The 21,207-nt window shown below is 35.1% G+C and overlaps 1 protein-coding gene across 2 annotated transcripts in view; it reads right to left on the reverse strand.

Annotated features, from left to right (window-relative positions):
* LOC145688457 (ribitol-5-phosphate xylosyltransferase 1-like) overlaps nucleotides 1-12,170 on the reverse strand; it is an 85,195-nt gene extending 73,025 nt beyond the window's left edge. For both annotated transcript variants that reach the window (XM_081762712.1, XM_081762713.1), the window contains exon 1: nucleotides 11,896-12,170. In XM_081762712.1, the coding sequence (XP_081618838.1) occupies nucleotides 11,896-12,010 (115 nt within the window). In that variant the 5' untranslated portion in view covers nucleotides 12,011-12,170. The remainder of the gene's footprint in view (nucleotides 1-11,895) is intronic.
* Between the last annotated feature and the right edge of the window lie 9,037 nt (nucleotides 12,171-21,207).

Below are 21,207 nucleotides of genomic sequence, written 5' to 3' on the forward strand. Positions count from 1 at the left end.
AGCCACAGACTACTAGAAAATGTTAAAATAAGAACAAAGGTAGATAATATTCAAAGAAGTATTTTAATAAGAATGACCGGGGCAATGGGTACTACACCGTGGAAGCCCTAGAAGTTCTTTTAGGCATAGAACCCTTATATCTATCAATACTGAGACAAGCAGGTCGATATTGGCTGCAAAAGGGCAACCTAATAAAAGTGGAAAGAATATTTAAACACAGAATTCTCACGAGGGAGGAAATGGCAGGAAACTTGGACAAATAGCACCAAAGCCCTAAGATTATTTAATATTTTTCCTAACATTGACCAAAGACTAGAAATGGGAGATCTTTATTTTAATAAACACATGACACAATTTTTAACTGGACATGGACCATTCAAAACTACATTTTATAAACTAGGACTTTTAGATAATGACGTATGTGATTGTGGAAATATCCAAACACCCGATCACGTAACCTTTTACTGTGAGAACATCACTTTGTTCGAAGATGACCACAATATAAGAGCACATCTAAGAAACGATTTTGAACTAAATGGAATACAGGAAATAATAAGAGACAAAGAAAAAAGACTAAAGCTTAGCAGTCTGTGTAGCAAAATATTAGAAATAAACAGAGTGCAAATAAGCCTTGACTTGGCAAGAAGAAGAAGATACAATTTCTGCATGTCTAGAGAAGATCATAAATATAGCCAAAACAATTTTAGTCTAATAACCAAGTCCTTGGTGTTCTGTGTGTGTGTGTTTTGTGTGTTTATCAGTGTAGTGTAGTAAGGGAAATGTAATGGTGTAGTTGTGGTATTTCAGTGTTTTATGGTGATCTAAAGTAGAAATATGAAGTGCGGAGGACCGTGTAAAAAAGTAGATAAAAACTGAAATGCAGAGGATCGCCAAAATTAGGAAGTCTATAGGTACAGTCATACAGGTGAAAACCAAGTGTTATTAATAACTATAATAGAATAAGGTTTAAGGTGAAAAACCTAATAGTCATACAGGTAATGAACTAAAAAAAAAAAAAAAAAAAAAAGAATAAATGAAATGAAATGAAAATAGAAAAGTCAAATTCAATTCATAGAAAATTCATACAGGTGAGATCACCTATGTTAGTCATGTTGTAATTGTAGTATTATGAGTACTGTGTGTTTGTAAATTGTGTTGTATCTATGTTATCATGTATGTATTAAAAATGTTTCTCTTTTATTTCCAGAATAAAGGATACGCATATAAGAAGAAGAAAACTAAGACCTGAGATAAGCATTTTAAGACTCAGATCATAAAAGCCCCACCCCCTAGCACTTGGGTATACAAAACGAAAAGAGAGACGAGATAAACAAAAAAAAAGGAGAGAGATTATCACAGAGTTAGGGGCAGATGCGTCTGCTGGTAAGTCCGTAAGAAAACGGCAAAAGCAGGGGTAGTGGAGGAATTTAAAAAAAAAAAAAGAAAGAAAGAAAACGAAAAGTGAAACCTTTGGTTGAAACACAGACAGTTGGTGAGACTGTTCTTGCCGCGGAAACTAGTTTAAGCTTAACAGGTACGAGTGACGCTGCGCTTCCGCAACGAAATGAGACTTCTTGTCGATGTACAAAAACCAGGTTTTGGTACGACCAATGGTGGAAATAGTGCGCGGAGGTTCTCGGATCTAGCTTTAGCGTCTTCTATTACTGGCGTAGATGAAGAGCTGATTCGGCGCTTTGGAACCATTCTGAAAGCAATGTGGGTATAGTATTAACATTAATGCGTTTGAAAAATACTATTCCTACACAACAAACTTATACGTTGAGAATTATCCGTGGTGTTATATGCCACGAGGCGTGCATAAGATAATGGTGTACAGTTGATAACAGAAGCCGTACTTTTTATTGGAATGATGTCGGAGGAAGCGCAAGAAGCCAGGAACAAGGACTATAAATATTTCAGGGAGCATCATATACGCAAATTTTCCAGCTGTGATACAATGACAGATGTAATACCAGATTTGGCAAAAACCATGGTTTTTATCTTAAAAAAAAAAAAAAAAAAAAAAAACTTCTTTTTTGGTTTAAATGATTTGCTCTATGTATTTATATCACATTATCACATCTGGACACAAATATTTTTTTTCGCCTTGGTGCTATTATGCAACAACCGAGTTATACTGGAAGGGGTCACATAAGCTTAAAGCAGAATGCAAACAGCTTCTCGGCTTACATCCGAGAGAAATTATCCTCCATTTGAACTCGAAACCAGAACTAATTAGCCACAAATACGATACATCTGCCGACTCACTCACGAAGACTACTGATAAATATACGTTGTGCTGATCTTTACATATTTGTTAATATAATTGTGAAGAGTCATTTAAGGGCAAAAAAATACAGTTGCACAAATGAAACCATTATACAGAATTACATATGAACAATTTCAAAATACTGCAGAGTACAGAGGAACTAATTTAGTCCAAGTTAGTTCACTACGATTTTTACAGTCCAAGCTAAAGAAATACGACGACTTACTTTGCATATCAGTAAGAAAAGTGAATAAATATACGAATTATTTGAGTCAACTTTGGCTCCGACCCATTTGTACATAAATAAATACCAAAGATACTTCTGATTTCAATAAATGGTTCTCGTGGGGTTTATATGATCCCCCCCCCCCTACTCCAAAAAAAGTACGACATTTCGAGGTATTTTGTCAATAGTAAACATTATTAAAATGAAACAATATTTAGAATTTTTCTTTGATTGCAGCTGAATAACAATAACAAACTATACTAAAATCAGAAAAGAAACATTCATCAAATTATATAAAGTTCCTTTTGTAGTATAATCACTTTGCATAATGAATGGGGAATTCAGGTCTGAATATAATACGAATAATATACGGGAGTGAAACGTGATAACCCACAAATGTGTTTTCATCAAGATTTTACGAACACTTACACTTTTACGAACTAAAAACGTTACACGCATCATTTTTGCACCACTAATTAAAAGAGTGATATATAAGGCAGCAACACCACTAGTAATTAAAAACAGATTTAGAAGATGTCCCTTCAACCCACAAGCAGTGGATTAGTCTAAGTGCCTAAAAAGCTCCAGAACATCTACAGGACAAACACACTTACCACTAGTACCAGCAACAGTATCAGAAGCGGATGATGAGCCTGCGGTAAAAGTATTAAGTCAGTTTTCTGTAACGCTTGCTGAAGATGGCCACGATGCAGAAAAATCATCCAGTCTACGAAAGATGCTTACAATGAGAAGGAAGGTACATCAAATCTGAAGAGCAGTCACCTCTTAAAATGTTGATCCCTGTCCACGCCGGCACTACAAACAATGCATCAGCCATTCTCGAAATTGAGAATACCGATATTCTCACAGAGATCTTGCAGCCACTTCCATTTGTTGAAAATGATCCAGTTTGTGAGGCAGCAGAACCAGTTGCTAATGCTTCCAACAGGTTTACTGAAGTCAGTGCAGCAGCTGGAGCAAATCAAGGAACCTTATCGAATCCTGCCAGTCCCAGTATTCTTGCTGATTTTTGTAATCAAGAAGGGATGTCAACAGCCACTTCTATTGCTCCGGTTCCAGATACAAGCAGTAACTCTGTCACAACAACAGTAGCAGGAAATTCTGTAAATTGCAGTCTCACAGCAACTACTGATCCCGCTCCATCAACTAGTGATCAAGCAGCCACCAATAAAGTGACGCCATCAAAAAAAAAAAAAAAAAAAAACATCTTTATGTTTTCACAACATCAACGGTAAGGAAGCATCTGCATTGGCCAAAAAGCCCCATAGATAAGAAGAGACCTGGATACCCTAGTGGATAGCAGAGACACTTTTCAGTCATCAGCTCTGACGAATTCACAACATATCTCCGAGGAAAAGGACAACTGGTCAAGACACAAGTAGTGTTGTAAAAAAACGGTTTTTTTTTCTGTGAAGTTTTTTTTCAATAAAAAACATCGTTCTTTTTCATGTTTTTTTTTTCAAATGTGTTTTTTTTTCTGGCAGCTATTATTTATTGATGTATGTTGAAAATTATTGAAAAAATCAATAGAACTTGAGTCGAAGCCCTCGTAACTTACAAATCATTTGTTTCCTTGTACATATACGAGCAAAATCGTTCCTTTCGGATCCAGATCATTTTTGGAGTTTTCCTACTTTGTCAGTTAGTGACGTATTCGTCAAAAACCATTTACCCTATTGATATGGTTAAGACCTTGTTTTTTAGAAAAGGAATGTGGCTATTTTTTGGTGTACGTTACATTGCAGTGTTGCGAGCGGGTGGGAAATTACTGAGGGAAATGTAGGGGTGAAAATTTGCAAAAAAATCCCTAACCGAAATTCAAGATTTTTTGTATCTAACACCACTGTTGCCATATGGGTCTAAGTCACCTAAAAAGATTCTTTGGTGCGTTGACAAGGTACAGTGAAAACCTGAAGTCGTTGGCTTCCATTCAAAGAGAGAAAGAAAAAATCTGTTTCCATACACATGAAATTTTGACACTTTTTACACTTCAAAAGCAAAAATCAACAGATATGCCGACGCTACAGCTTCTCTAATTATCCTATTTGAAACTTTTTATGGTGTGTTCTGTAGGCTAAAGAGAAGGCTTTCAGGTAGTTGTACATTTGTTCCAACGTAGCGAGCAAGAGGGAAATAATAGAGGGGAAAGGGAAATTTGCCGAATTTTTCACTTAAAATCGGGAATTAATTGTTTTGGCTGGAAACATTGCCATAAAACATACGTAAACTATCTGAAAGTAAACCTTGATACCCTAAGAATGTATCCTACAAGTATCATTGCGATATCTAACAAAGTAAACATGAAATTAAAAAAATAAAAATCTCATTCTAAATTAGAAATGCACAATTTTCTTACCATTTACAGAACATGGTTTATTATAAGCCACAACTGTACTTCCCCTAATTATTCTACCGAAACTTTTTATGATGCGCTGTGTCGGCTAAGGACGAGGCTTTCAGACAGTGGTACGTTTGTTCGAATGTAGCCAACAAGAGGGAAATAATAGAGACAAAAAGGGAATTTTTGCAAAATTTCCTCCTAAAATCGGAAATTAAAATTTTCTGTAGCTGGCAACAATGCTAGCAGACACACACAAACTATCTTAAAAAAAGCTTTGGTATCCCTATTATATACCCTACAAGTGTGACGATATCTAATAAAGTAAGCAGATCATTAAAAAATATTTCAGTCTACGTAAAAAAATCAATTATCTTTCCACTTAGAGAACAAGGTCTACTGTAAACCTCAACTGTACTTCCCCTAACTATCGTATTGAAACTTTCTATAGTGCGTTGTGAAGGGCAAAGACAAGACTTTCAGATACTGGTACTTTTGTTCCTATGTATTTAACAAGAGGGATATAATAGACAAAACAAGTAATTTTCCCCTAACATCTTGAATTAAAATTTTCCGTAGCTGGCAACACTGCTACCAGACAGACGAAAACTATCTTAAAATAATCACTGGTACATTACTAATATATCCTACAAGTATCATGGCGATATTTAAGAAACAATGCTTTTAATTACCAAAAACATATTTCGATAAACAGAAAAGTAGGGAAAATCAAAGTTAGAACCTAAATCCGAATTTTTCGTGCGTTCCCTAATTACTCCACTATAACGATATGTACCCGAGTTTGTTCAGTAAGAACAAATGTTCGACTGGCGTAAGTTGACTTGCATTGGGACGTATAGGTAGGTTTATAACAAAAATTTCGAATTTTTTGCCCAAATTTTAGGAGATTTTAATTTCCGTAGTTGGCAACACTGCGCGCAAGCCCATCCAATTGATGTCAACAATTAGGTATCCATCCGACGTATCTACCTGACAAGTCTTAAGGAGGTCTCTCTACAATGAATAAAGCTACAGGGGAAAAGTAATAAAGAAAATTCGAAAATTCTTGAATTTTTGACGGGTGAAATTTGAGAAGGAAATTCGACACACAGAAGAAGAGGAAACTAAAATGATAAACTATGGACCAACCATATTTGGCAAAAAAATATATACCGATATCTTAATTAGTGACCATACAGGAGCGGATTAAAAAAGTGACACACGCGTATGTGCCACTTTGGCCATGTGGGTCCGAAAGGGTTACGAGTGTACATTTAATTACATTTTTTTGACTACTAACTTGTGGTGTTGTAGTAATTACAGTCCTGACTAATAATAATATCGTTGTTGTAAACAATCATAATCTCTCCTTTTTACATCTTAGTTCCAATACTGATGCTGAGAAATGCAGGGTGTTTCAAAATGAATATCGGAGAATTAAGTCTTCGTAGTACTTATTACATTTTACGCACAATTATAAACAATACATCAAATAAAAGAACACCTCAAACAGTTTTTGCTTCAAGTGTTCGATGTGAGCTTCATTCGTCACAGGGCACACATTGAGTCAATAGGTGAGAAAGGCCCATAAACTTTCCGCCATATGGCACAAAACATTAAATTCATACAGACGGTTGCACTGTAACTACAGATTCAGTCTTTGCAAAATTAAAATACACAAAGCTTTCTGGTCTCTAGTCTCCATTTTTGCTACTTGCTCTTTCTAACGGCAGACAGAGGAAACAATGCATGGCATGCGTGTGTACAAAACTGTTTGAGTTGCTCTTTCATTTGATAATACTTATAATTGTAAGTTAATTGTAATAGTTTCAAACCTTAATATTCATTTTGAAACACTTTGCATTACTTCAAATTATGTCATCCTATATTCATGTCTTGTACATTCATGTCCAAAATTATTGTTCCAAGTCTATAAATATGTTGTTCTAGGAATATAATTTGATAACGAATCCGCCTGGTATTTCTGATAATGTTAGTATGTGTATAATCGGCAAAGACATGTATTGGAAAATTTCATGTCAAAACAGCAGTAAATAAGAACAATAAAACGAAAGTGAAACTTTCTTGTCCATTTAGCAACATTTTCTTTTACTCTTTCTCATTTTCGTATTTATAATTCTTTTCCTTTGAAATTTACCATAAATATACATTTTCAGATTATACACACAGCATCAGTATTAAAAGTACCCTGCAAAATCATTACCAAATTATATTCTTACAAGAAGACAGTTATAGATATGCGACAATCATTTTGGACATGAGTGTACATATCATCGGGCCTGCCCTAGGCAATTTGTCGCCCGCGCAATTATGTAATTTGCCGCCTCCCTCTTTCTCCAGAAAGAACAAATCTTAAAAGTCACGATTTTAAGTATACTACTCCAGCATGAACAACGAAAGGGAGGGAAACTACACCCGCACTCAGAAAGGCTTATATACTTACTACAAATACAATATTGTTGTGCCTGTTTTTTTCTTTAAATATTAATCTATTATGTTAGTGAAAGATAAAGCAAATACATCTGAAAGATGGTGATCCATTTTATAGAATTCAATATCGAGTTTCAATCTCAACATATCAGTTTGCAATTATAGTGCAACTAGCTCTTTTACCTTTATTTCTTGATTTTCCTTCTGAATCTGTTATTTTTTTTTTTTTAAAGTGTTTCCACCTTCAATGATAACGATCCTATTTGCGACAAAGACAAGAGAACCTCTGCTAACTAACCAAAGGGGGCAGGCATTCGAGAATTGAGTTCCTGTATTTGACAACAATCAAGCAGTTTATTCTGGGATTTATTTTACAATTTGCTTTAGCACTGATCATGAGAATTAAACTAATGAGACCTAAACATAATTTATGAATGTAATATTCAAATAGAAGGTCAGCTTAGTAAATTTAGCTACCATGATCATGAAGTCTGTCTCCAACAAGAAATATTTATTTTAAATAAAATACTTATGACAGATATTGCAGCCCCGTGGAAATGCACGTGTTGCACATATGATAGAGCCAGCAATGCATATCATATATCAAGTCGACAAATTATTTATATATGATATTCAGAAAAATATTAGTAGGCAAATTAGTTTTAGTTTTTACCTTTAGACAAGTTATTTGCGTTTTATACTGTTCGTTATATTATTTTCGTACTTATTAAAGGCCTACTTTCACGAAAAAAAAAAATATATGTTCATTTCTACTTTTATTTCTTCGTTGATATTGGTGAAACAGTACAGAAACCCGGATTCTTAGTAGGTACACTACTCATATAAATTGTAAAATATTTGTACCGTATCAGTTTCTAGTGTTTAATTTATGTTGCATTTTATGGTAATTACACCTACATAAAAATACTTCAGACTTAAATGACGTAAGATACATTACAAATGACTATTTGAAAAAAAAAAACGAAATTTAGAAAAAAAACGAAAGGCAATGTTTTTTTTCTGAAAAAAAACGTACATTTCTAAAAAAAAAAAAACGAACGGTTTTTTTTCTATTTACAACACTAGACACAAGAAGTTAGAAAACCAGAAGAACAAAGAAGAAAGCAAAGAAAAAATGAGAAAGGGAAGAAAAAAAGAAAGGAAAAAGGCGATAAAAGGGCAAAAGATGAAAATCAAGTGGAGCCAAACTACAGTGTCCAAATTGAGCTTACAGAAGTGGACTATGATGATGGAGCACCATGCTCTGACTGTGGTGACTTTGCCAATGATGACCAGAACAAGCCAGTGGGCTGCGATTCATATATTCGTTGGTACCATTTGAAATGTACTTATCTTGCTGGGTTTACATACGATGAGGTAGAACAGTTCTATTTTACTTCTGATCATTGTACCCGGGCTTAACAGAAAATGTTCAGATTTGCCTCTTAAATGTATGTTAAGTTCTTGCTATCTCTAAGTTCATACAGTGTCAAAATTGTTGGTTGTAAGAGAGAAAAACCATAATAGAATAAGAAACAGGAGAGAAGCCGATGTTTCACAAGGCGAAAGACCACCAACTAAACATGAAAATTCACATTATTGTAGAAGTTACCAGGTTAATTGTGCACATGGTAGATATCTTACTAGAAATGTAACAAAACAATAAGCATAAAAATGGAGAAAGTCATAGCAATAAAATAAGAAATGAGCACATAGAATAGTAGTATATGTTTGCTTCTATATTGTAGTTTCAAATTTAGTACATTTTCTTTCATAGTTGTCAATGTTAATGTTAAGTTGGATGTGTATGTTTTGATATTATGTGATATTGTCTGTGTGATGTTAAATTTATGTAATAGTACATTTTCTGCTTATTTCAGAAAAAATATAAGAACAGAAAGTAAAGAGGAAATAAATGAAGCACCCCTTTTTCTATTATAAGTAAGTTAACAAAGATTAGCCTACCTACTGCAATTAAAAATACATTAACCGAGCAGTGGTCGATTACTAAACAGTACTTGGTCGAACACTAAAAAATGGTAAAAGTTATCTCAGTTTTGGATAAAATATTGATAAAACATGACTTTAGGAACACATGTGAGCAAGTTGCATCCTCCTATGTTGTTTCAATCGGTGAACAAAGATTAACGGCCATATGAAAATGAGTTAGGTAGTCGAGGACTGACACATTTACCCTACTACTACACAGCGCGAGTTTTTGGACTTTAATTTCTCATGTGGCTGTTACTGCTACGCTTCTATAGGTTGATGTAAGGAAAATGGATCCAGCAGACGGATAATGTTCAAGGTCGGTACGTGACGTTTGGGCGCGAGTTAAATTAAAGTCATTATGTTAGGCGCTGAGTACTAAGTTCGAATCAAGATATCACAAGGTGTCTACTGTAGTGGAAGTCCTTGAATTATACTGGATTTTGTTTTACATACTAGAAATACTGAAATTTGAAAATTCTAGAAACTGAATTAACAATTAAATTTTGTAAATTTAAGTTTCAACCAAAGTTAAGTATGCTTTTTATTTGATAACTTTTCAAGCCAAAGGTAAGTAGACCAGACTAAATATGACTGACTGCATTACGTACATAGTGAGCCTGTTCCATTAAAAAACTTAAAGCAGGACTTCTACTGTAGTTATGCAATAAGTGTGAATGCCAAACACATTTCTAGTTCCTAAATGACCAATATATGTACACTTAACTATTATTTTTCACTTTGAAGTCATTCTTTTTTTCCTTTCGCCACTTTCTTTAGTGCAGATTAAATGCTTACAATGGGACGAAAAAAAAAGTGTGTTAAGTTTTGATTTTTATATTGGAATGTTAATAAAAAAAAAGTGATACCAGAAATACAGCATACTACAGTTCCTAAACTCAATGTCTTAGACATCCTGTATTAACAGCTTTCCCTAAACTCGATTACGATTTTTAGATTTAGCCGTCACGTTTGAGGGGGCACACTATCCGGGGAAAGGAAAGGAAGAAAGGATTGGAGAAGGAAGGAAGCGGCCTGGACCTATAAATTAGGTACCACCCCGGCATTTGCCTGGTATGAATGAGGAAAACCTCATTCAGGGTGGCCGGCCTGAAAGAGCGTGTTTCGACCGAGTGCCCCTACCGGGAATCGAACCCGGGACCGCTCTTACTTCGCTACGCGGGGCCACTTCTCTCAACTCGAGTGCGCGGAAATCTTTTATTGGTAGTTCTTTATTGGACTTAAGGAAGAGAAGAGTTTGGCAAACGTACGAAAGAAAGCAAATTTTAATACTCATAAGTATGTAATTATTAACTTTTTTAAAAAATACAAAAATTAAATCAATATGTTTTAATTAACATTAAGAAAATTATTAACAGTTCGTCTGACTTCTTCGTTTCCTAGCTTTCTTATATAATACAAAAATTAGATCAACATTAGATCAGAAGTACAAGAATCGTGAACAAGCGAAAAATCAATCCATGACGAGGTTAGGCAACAAATTCCACAAACGCATTAAACTATTTAATTTAGATGAATAAATAAGATAGAAAATAGATAGATAAATGAGGTGAGATAAAGATAGAAGTGTAGGAAATGTATATATCTTGATTCGCGCTTAGTTTTCAGTGCCTAGCTTACTTTATATTTCGTAAATTGTGATTTTTACTATGTACCTCGCGCCCAAACGTCTGGCGCCTAAACGGCAGCGCCGAAACGTCCTGTCCCGGTTCAAGGTTTCGCGAGACGCTCTGGGATCTGTCTTTCATATAGCAGCATATTCTAAAAAAATATCCAGTTTCATCCAAAAAAAAAAGTAAAAAGACACTTCAGAATTTTTAAATTACATTTTTTAAGTTACTAATTTAGGCTTAATATACATAAAATTCTAAATGGTAGACGCTGTCTACCCTGTCTACACTCAAGCCTCGCCATTGTTTATAATAGTATAGCATGTCTTATTCACAGGGTATATTAGTTTGCACACGTTATTAACTTGTACGCAAATACTTGGGCATGTGCAATGGTAATGACAGTAAAGTTCTAGAATACAAGTCCCCATTCTCATTTAGCTGTAATAAAGACAGAAAAGAACGTGCCCTGCGGGGCTCTAACCCGCCTTCCCTCGCTGACGCTAGCTCGGCAACACTGTGAATTGAATATTAAACTTTGGTAAAGAAAGGAACTAATTTAGCTACTAACCTATGTAGGGGGACCTGTGTTCTAGAACCTTAACGGTCTAGAAAGTCTTGGGGAATCATTTCAAGCAAATAAAAAAAATATTTTGACGAATTATTCTTAATCTGTACCAAAACAATTTTAATCACCCTCAAAATAAGCACATTCCCCTTCGACTGTTCGAAGTTAGCGTGGTGTCTTTAAACTTTATCTGCACCTCTGCTGGACCGAAGTACACGGACACACAGAATACCGGTACTATAATTTCTGGCATGTATTAGTATGGCATCATTACTCCTACTTAGAGGATAATAATATGTCTGTTTTTTTTTTTTTTTTTTTTTTTTTTTTTTTTTTTTTTTACACACTCTTCAAATATACTACTATGATTACAATTTTATAATATATTATGGAGCTCCCTACCACCTGCAGGATTTTCTACAGTATTTCTGTTCCCAAATAATTTGTACGCTGCAAAACAAGTTAGTATAATGTAAATCGTTGGAAAAAGCACGAAGAAAACATTCCACGTTCTCATTGATCGTTACCAGTCTATTCTATCTTAAAATTCTTAACAGCTTTTTATTTTCTCTGCAATCCAAGGAAAATTTACTTTCTGTTCAAAACCGAATACTTCAGAAATTCTACACAGACGAACTAGTAACAAACACTGTTCAACACCATCTACTGCTCGAATTCGTAACTACAATCTCATCTCAGTGAAGCGTTTGCAAAATTCTCGTTAGATGGCACTCTTCACAAACTATGTTTAAGTAATCCTGCCATCTGTGTGAAAAACAATAACTATTACAATTCAAGGGTGAGAGAAAACTTGGATGATATAACCCAAATAATTTTTAAATCAATTTAAATATTTAATTCAATTTTATTTACTCTTCATATTCATACATTCAGTGGTGCTATTCAGCCGATTCTCTAGAACCGGTTGTTACAGTGGCGTCGGAAGTATTTTTCAGCTGGGGGGGGGGGGCAAACTGCTGTCTTGAAAATAGACACGGAAATGTAACATAGGTAAGATAAGATTTGATTGGTTAATAATAATAATAATAATAATAATAATAATAATAATAATAATAATAATAATAATAATAATAATATAATGAAGCTGTAAACAGTTTGTGAGAGTGGAATTTCCATCTATGAGATTAATCTTAGTTTACATCTTTAGATTAATTAATCCCGTGTCAGTTTTGTGCTGGATTTTGGTCTGGTGAAGAAATTTTCAACCACTGAAATCAGAATTAAAAACATATAAAATTGTAAAATTCGTACTGCTCGCAATTACTACAGTGAAACCTCTCTAAAGCGGACAGGCGTGGGGAATCAAAAATTGACCGCTATAGAGAGGTGTCCGCCTTAAAGAGGTTTCAATATTTTCTTACGTCAATTAGTAAACAACGTAATATGCAATTAGAAAAATAATATTTTTGCATGAATTATGTATTTACGAATATTAACAAAATGTTACTGTGCGTGCATTATTCTTCACCACTCAATACTCTATGTTCGAGGCACAACATGTAAATAAGATGTTATAGTTCTCTGCACTTTACATTTATTATTACTTACTACGTTTTCAGTATGTTCTTTAATTTGTGGATTAATTGCAGTCCAGTAGTGTCTTTTTGAGTCAATATGCGTACCCGCGGGGAAAAACTACCGAACTTGTCTTCTGCTTGATTAGAAATTCCAGCGGGACAGCAGAGTAAGTGCCATCCCAAACAGGGGGCAACTGTCAATTACTTTTGTGTGTAAAACAGGTTGGGTGGGAATGGAATGCAAGTAAAGGACCTGAGAGTGTTGTTCAACAGAGAAGCTTCGTCTGGGTTGCTGAGCAGACAGTTAAGGAAGCAAAATGTCAAAATGCTTCCTTGCTGACACATGTATGAATTACTAAAAATGTATTTTTTACAGTACTTTTCAACTTATTTCTAGAGAAAGTGTCCGTAATACTTAGGTAAATAGTACCTATTAAAGACAGAAAAGACTGTCCGTGTCCGTACTAGAGTGTGTCCGCTTCAGAGAGGATTGCCAATATGTTTTTTCCTATTATAGTGTTTGGGGATTACAAAGTATGTCCGTTACGGGAGGTGTCCGCTTTATAGAGGTGTCCGTTAGTAGAGGTTTCACTGTATTTGTAAGTACAATTTTTACCATTTTATATACTGGTACATATTTTTAACTGTATTGGACGTGGTCACACGGACACTATTAAAAAATCTTAAAGCTACTTAAATCACTTGGAAGTGAGGAAATTAAAATTATATTTTTAAAAATCCAGCTCTAGTGTTGCAGTTAGGGATGGTATCGAGACGAGACGAGACGAGACTTTGTACAGTCTCGGTCTCGTCTCGGTTTAAAAATAGCTGTCTCGGTCAACAAATGCTTGTCTCGATCTCGGTCTCGGTATCGAAAGCCAAATCTCGATCTCGTCTCGGTCTCGTCTCGAAAGTCTCGAAATAAATAGGTGAAATTAAAATTGTAAAAGTATTATTATTGTAAAGTCTGTCGTTTCTGCTTCTTATTTTTGGCCTTATTCTTGACTTAGAATTATAGTATGGTGTACTTCTTCAGAGCTATTTTGATAGCGCTGATGCCTTCTATGCGTGTGTTCCAGTTTCAATCATCAGTGGGTATATCATATCTGGGATAAAATTCTAATAGTAACCCATATTTCACTTTCAGCAAAAGACTTTCTCATATGGCCTCAGTACTGCCTATACAATTAAACTCTATTAAATTAACTCCAGTACTATACAGTAGTTTATTTCCTTCCTTAGAATAAGAATTGTTCAATACATTCTAACGGATAACGCAACACACAGCAGCATGAATGTATTTACTCGTACCGAAATTGAAATTTTACAATTTCTCATTTATTATCCAATACATTCTGTTTTGGCTGTCATTTTAAAAACATAATATAACGTTCAGTATCTGAACAAATAGGGTAAATTATTACTACAATATATTTTGTTTAAAATTGATCAAATGCTTTATTACCGTTTCACATCTACGTGTTTAATTGACACATTATAACACGAAATTCCTGAACTTTGTGGTGGGAGCTACTGCACTCATCTTTCCTATGTGTGGCCTCGGGTTGCATCACGAAACAAGTTAGATTCAAAGTCAGATGTTTCACATAGTTCGCGTCTAAATTTAAGTACATTCTGTTTCTTATACAAGTTCCTAAAGTTGTAATGCATTACATACGCATACGTATATCCACTGCCGTAACATAGATTAAGCTTATTCCTGAGCTCTTAGCGGTGCATGTGATCTTTATTCGAGAAAACCAATCGTGCGTTCATTACGTTGAAATTTTATATTGATTGAAAATTACTTGCGAAACATGAACATACATATTATATAAGTATATAGGTAATTCGAGCTAGCTGTATCTATTTTCTCTCTCTCGCCAAAACAAGTGATTCTTAACTTTCTAGGTTTTTTTTTTTTTTTTTTTTTTTTGTATCCATTTTCGTAGTTTTGCAGCAACATGAAGTATTAAATAGCCAAAAAAATATTTTTTTCGCTGTATGACTTTCGTTAAATTTTGGATCCAATTTTACCCTACCTTACCTAGTAAGTTTTTACAATATATATAGGGGAAGCGCGCACAGTACCGGACGTTACCCAGTACCGGACAGTAGTAGTAGAGTCCCTATCCGATAGATGGCAGACGTGTGCTGGTTATCATCACCATTGTGTAAGTTCAAGGTGTAGGTGAGCAAGTTGTGACTTGTATCAGGTCAGTGTGGAGCGAGATATTGGCGTGTGTAGCTGAATTGCTGTGTACGTTGCTGCTGTCTGTTAAGTTTTGTCTACTGTGTCGACTGTACGGATAAGTACGTGTACATTTTGTTACATATATGACTTCTCTTATTGTATAATGTACCCGAGTATGATAATAAATATTGAATTACGGAAAGTGTTACTACGTGATACGACATTATATGCTAACATGTTAATTTCCCAGTACCGGACAGTATGTATGTTCCCAGTATCGGACAAGGACACAATGTCGTCCTTACGGAAATTTTATAATAGTAGCGTTTCTCGTTTTTGTTTTTTCTTTTCAGGCAAGATGGCAAACAAGAAAAAGGGGAAGTGGGTGGAAGAGGATATGAAGAAGGCAACACAAGCAGTCATGGAAGGGCAAATGAGTCTGAGGGTAGCAGCACGTAACTTTCTGGTACCTAAGAGCGCTTTAGGGGATAGAGTGAAAGACTTGAAAATTGGAAACAATAGAAATGACTCCTCAAATGGGCCGTTTTGATACAACATTTTCAGAAGAAATGGAGACGCAGCTTGTTAATCATCTAAAAGACTTGGACAACCAATTGCTGCCAATGAACAAAAAGGAGTTTTTGAAATTTGTTTTCGATTTAGCAGAGCAACTCAAAATTAATCATCAGTTTAATAAAGACAAAACATGTGCTGGACAGAAGTTCTACTACAGTTTCATGAAACGTCATCCTGAACTATCGTTGCGTATTCCTCAGTCGACGAGCATGCAGAGAGCTGTGGGGTTTAGTAAAAAGCACGTTGATTTATTTTTTGACAAATATGAAGAGTTACTTGCAAAGTACAACTTTAAACCTTCTAACATATTTAACTGTGATGAGACTGGAGTGTCGGTGGTTCACGATAATGCAACTAAAGTTCTGTCGCAGAAAGGAAAGAAACAGGTCGGAAAAATTACTTCAGGAGAAAGAGGCAGAAACATCACAGTATTACTCACGATTAATGCAACTGGTGATCAGTTTCTTCCCCCGTTGTTTGTCTTTCCGCGGAAAAGGATATCTGAGGAACTGAAGAAAGATGCGCCAGCGAATAGTGTTTTCATTGCTGAAGAAAGTGGATGGATGACAGCTGTGGGTTTCCGGAAATATCTTGAAATGTTTGTTGCTCGCGTGAAGCCAACAAAGAAAGACCCTGCCCTACTAATTGTTGACGGACACATTTCACACAAAGACCTTTTGGTTGTTTTGTATGCTAAAGAGAACAACATTCATATGATTAGTCTACCCCCTCACACAACGCACAGATTACAGCCTTTAGACCGAGCTGTAATGAAACCGTTTAAAGCAGCCTACCACGAGGCTTGTTCTGTATGGATGAGAAAATATGTTCCGTTGAAAATTTCAGTGAAAGACGTGGCTGGTTTAGTAAACACAGCGTTTACTGCCATTTGCAGAATGGATTTAGCAAAGTCAGCTTTTAGCTGCACCGGACTTTATCCTTTGAATAGGAATGTATTTACTGACTTGGATTTCCTTCCATCAGCACATTTCTCTGTCGATTCAGACGCCAATCTCCGAAAGTCACCTTCTCCTATTCCAGAAACATATTCAGAAACAACTTTTCCTACTTCACAGGGTGTGAAACACAGTTCTTCATTCGATCCTAGTATGCCATCAACTTCAAGACAATTTCAGACAATAGCTCAAGAGATCTACTCAGTCACAAGCGAAACAAATAGCAAGTTAACAATGAGAAGGAACAGAAGTGAAACCAGCCAAATTCTAACATCAACGCCATACAGGAAAATATTAGAAGAGAAACGTAACAAGAAACAAAGCACAAGTGATAGAAGAAACGAAACTGAAGAGCATGCAGTTTCAAATAAACGGAGACAACTAAACGAAAAAGTAGCTAATGAAAGCGAACAGACAGGTGCAAAGAAAAGTAAGAAAAAACTGAATTTTGATACCGGTGGCACAGATAAGTGCAGCAGTGGATCAAATGCCATCATTACTGAATGCGTCATTTGTTCTGAGACAGTGGACGAAGAGTGGGTGCAGTGTATTTTGTGTCACAAATGGGCTCATGTTGCATGCACAAGTCAAGAGAATCTTGACTATTACATATGAGATCGGGGCAATTTTTTTTAGTGCTTGTTTATGTTAAGGTAGGACTAATATTCACATTTTCACACTCCTTGTTCAGTACTGGGATATTGGCTTGATATTTCTTTGCTTGTATTATTATTGTTTCTGCAACGATAACACGAGATGTGTTTTATTTACTTAAATATTTACAGAAGTGTCTTCAGACGTTTTTTTACGTTCATATATCGTTCTATTCATTGCAAATAAAAGGAAACAAATGTATTTTATGTTGTGGCCGGTACTGGGTAACGTTTTTCTGTGTGTATGAATTTGAACCTGATTTTCATTTTCATTTTAAAAATATATGCTCTCCATTGTTATAGTTTATTTTATGTCAGCTCTTATAATACATGTCCAACTTTAATGTGATTGCATTACTTTCTTGATGTATCTCTTACTTATCTCGCGGATTCGAAAAAACCTTAGATGTCCGGTACTGTGCGCACTTCCCCTATATCTGAAACGTATAGTGGTAGACTATGTTAAGTCACTTTTTGGTCAAATTGAGTTAGAATACTTTTTTAAATAGATTATGTTCTTTCTAGTGGTGTAATAATGTAAGCCATCTTACTACTTTGTAACTAATTAGTATAGTTTGAAAAACAGTATTATAGATCTTAGTTAATGAACCGGTTTTTCGCTTCTCCTGTAAAACTACGAAATTATGACTTGGTTTAGTTTACTTCTGAGGTCTCGATATAAAATCATCACCCTCATCATAATCAAGCATTATCAATCCACTGCTGGATGAAGTCTTCCCAAGTTTTCTCTACAACTATCTATCTTGGGTAATTCTTTTCCAGGCTATTCCCCAGTGGTTCCTGATTTTGTCACAATTTCTTGTATGCGGACATTTCCTAGGCTGTTTTTGTCACGTGGTATCCAATCTAAAATTGTTTTCGTCTATCGATCATAATTTCGTCTTGCAATATGTCCATCACATTTTCCGGTCTATTTTAAACATTATTTCATTAGTACCAGCCATTAGTTGCCAAATAATTCATTTCTATATATTTGGGCTACAAATAGTTCATATCCTCTACTTTTGGAGCACAGATACGCTACTTTTTGATCTTCGGATCTGGCAACACTGACTCAATTATTTAAATCGACACAATGTAAGAACCCCCATTTGCTGTAATGGCTAGTACGCTTGATTTTGGTTCGCATGGTCCCGAGTTCGATTCCCGGTGGCGGTAATGTTCAACGACCGAACTTTTTCGGATTCCACTATGATCAGTAACTCCACGTCTCCTTTAGCCGCCCTAGCATAATCGTGAGACGTTAAACTAAAACAAAACAAACCAAAAATCAACACAATGTGTATCACTAACTGTAAGTCTTTGAATAATTGCTTATAGCTATATGGTATGGATCGAGTTTGAGGTGGTCGGTGGTCAAACTACAGTATAACAAATGAAATGCAGTTAGGGTGTAATTAAAATTTTAATAAAGCAGTGTTTTAATCTAAAAAATACACCAGGCCTAAGGCTTAGGGAGAACAACTAGTGCTACTGAAAAGTTGTCAGTTACGTTTAATTTCAGTTACAATTTGCTTTTACATGTATTGCTGGAACGAAAACTTTAACATTAACATCATAAGTAGCCCAAAGACTATGAAAAACATCGTGTTTTGAAAACATTCTTGCACCATAAAACAAATTACGAGTAATTTTAAAATATTTTGCACTTTAGCTACGTTATTTGCACTATATTTATAATAATATTTAGCAATTTATTTAAGTTCGCAACACTGCTTACAATAGTGTAACTGCGACTTGTGGTAATTAAAAATACTGAACACTAATGTTATAATGTTCCTGCCATTTGAGTTATTAGAGGTCTCCAAAATGTTGATGTTAGTGATATGTATTGTCCTTTGTTACACTGAATAATATATGTGCTTTTGTGGTTTTATTTATTATCTAGATTAGAAATATGTAGAGCTCTTTCGTGGCTAAGGAGTTAGCCTATGGCGTGAGAGACCCAGGTTAGATTCCTGGCGGGAGCTCATGTGGTTTAGATTCAACGTTAATTAGTAGGTTCAGTCTCATATAACCTCGCTGCTGAAAGAGGCGTTAAACTCAATTGAAAAATGAAATGAAATTTTTGAGTTTTACGTTCCACGATTATGCCGGTTAGGCTAAAGGAGACTGTGATGATGAGAGATGAATGAAATGGTGGAATGAAGAAAGTGGGAGGAAACGGGAGAACCCCGAGAAAATCCACGCACTAAACTAAGTTAACTGAACAGAAATATGTAATATCAAACGTAGTGCAATTTGAGAAATTACAACTTTATGTTGCGTTGGCAAGATTGCTTGTTTATCTAGTGGTATTGCAAAGTATCTAGAAGAATTTCCCCTTCCATATTTCACACAGCATGTTAAAAAAATTCAGCATTTTTAATATATATGACTATTATATATAACTAGATGAAATACCCATTTTTCGCATGGGACCAGTATTTGGAAGTCAAGGCCTGTGGGAGTATCACTATCTCAGCAACCGCGACAACTATGTATTTGACACTAATATCGGTCATTTTGTATTATTTTTACATGTCTCGGTACCCCCTCCCCAGCAGGTGAACCCCGGCCCGCATGCACTGGTAGCTGAATTCGAAAGTCATCGCTAATGAATGTGACACCATTGATCTCAGCGACCGCAAAAACTATACATTTGACCCTAATATCGGCCATTTTGGATTACTTTTACGTGTCTCGGTATCCCTCCTGTGAACTCCGGCCCGCAGCTGAATGGGGTAAATTTGGAGATTAGTCCTAGGCTAGTCGAGAAAGCGTTACCCCCCACAGCGAACGCGGCCTAGGTGGCTACACGGTAATTTTAGTTCCACCAGAGTTGTAAATCATACTATGAGCCAGCCAGGGTTTCCAGGTCTTTTCTTTTCATTTCCCGCGCCAGAAGTGTAGAATGAGAATGACCTGCTTCAGTAGGTTTCTTGTGAGAAGATATGAAGGTTATCGAAGAAGTATTGGTATTTCGTCAGGAACTGATATAACCGCAATAAAATTATTGAGACAAACTACACCAAAATCGAGTTCTGGCAAACGACACGCCGTCGTTTCAGAATAGCTTTCGAAAATAGACTTTAATGAAAGGAAGCGTGTGTGTGTTTTTTCTAATGTTGGATTGCCACTTTCTTCCCCATTGATTTATATGAGGAAGTATTTTTCTTTCAAATGGACAGGATTTTGATTGTATGATTTTACTAATTTTTCCTTGTGGCCTATTTAAATATCATTTGCTTTAAAAATATTCTTGTATAATTATAATTCTTATATTAATACTCTAACATTAATGTAATATTGCTTTAGTTTTTTTTTATAAATATTAAAATTACATAATATAGTAAAATTTCGCATAGAATACATTTAAAGATCTCAAAAGAATAAATCAGTACCATAAAATAAACTTGTTAAAATTCTCGTTTATTTCAAAGAATAAATAGAATGTTTCCTCATATAAATTAAAGTTCTGAGAAACCATGATGGTGTCGATATTCAACACTCTTAAGTGTTACTCTTTTTGGGATTTATCAAACCTACAATTAAAATAATACAGATTTCGCTCGACTTTTCTATGAACGCACAGTTTTATTAGTTGTAAGTATTATAAATTTCCTACCTGGGAAGGACAAGAAGTTTCCTTACTCTATGATCTTAATCTTTAAAAAAAAAAAAAAAGGGTGCATGGAATTTGTTACTAAAACAACAAAAATAAATGTCAGTCTCAAACACCACTCAAAAAACAGTGGGAAAAAAAACATTTATATTTCCAAAGATGTTTGAACAAC

This window comes from Thermobia domestica, chromosome 6, assembly GCF_964235325.1.
Source record: "Thermobia domestica chromosome 6, izTheDome1.hap1.1, whole genome shotgun sequence".
NCBI classification, from domain to species: Eukaryota; Metazoa; Arthropoda; class Insecta; order Zygentoma; family Lepismatidae; genus Thermobia; species Thermobia domestica.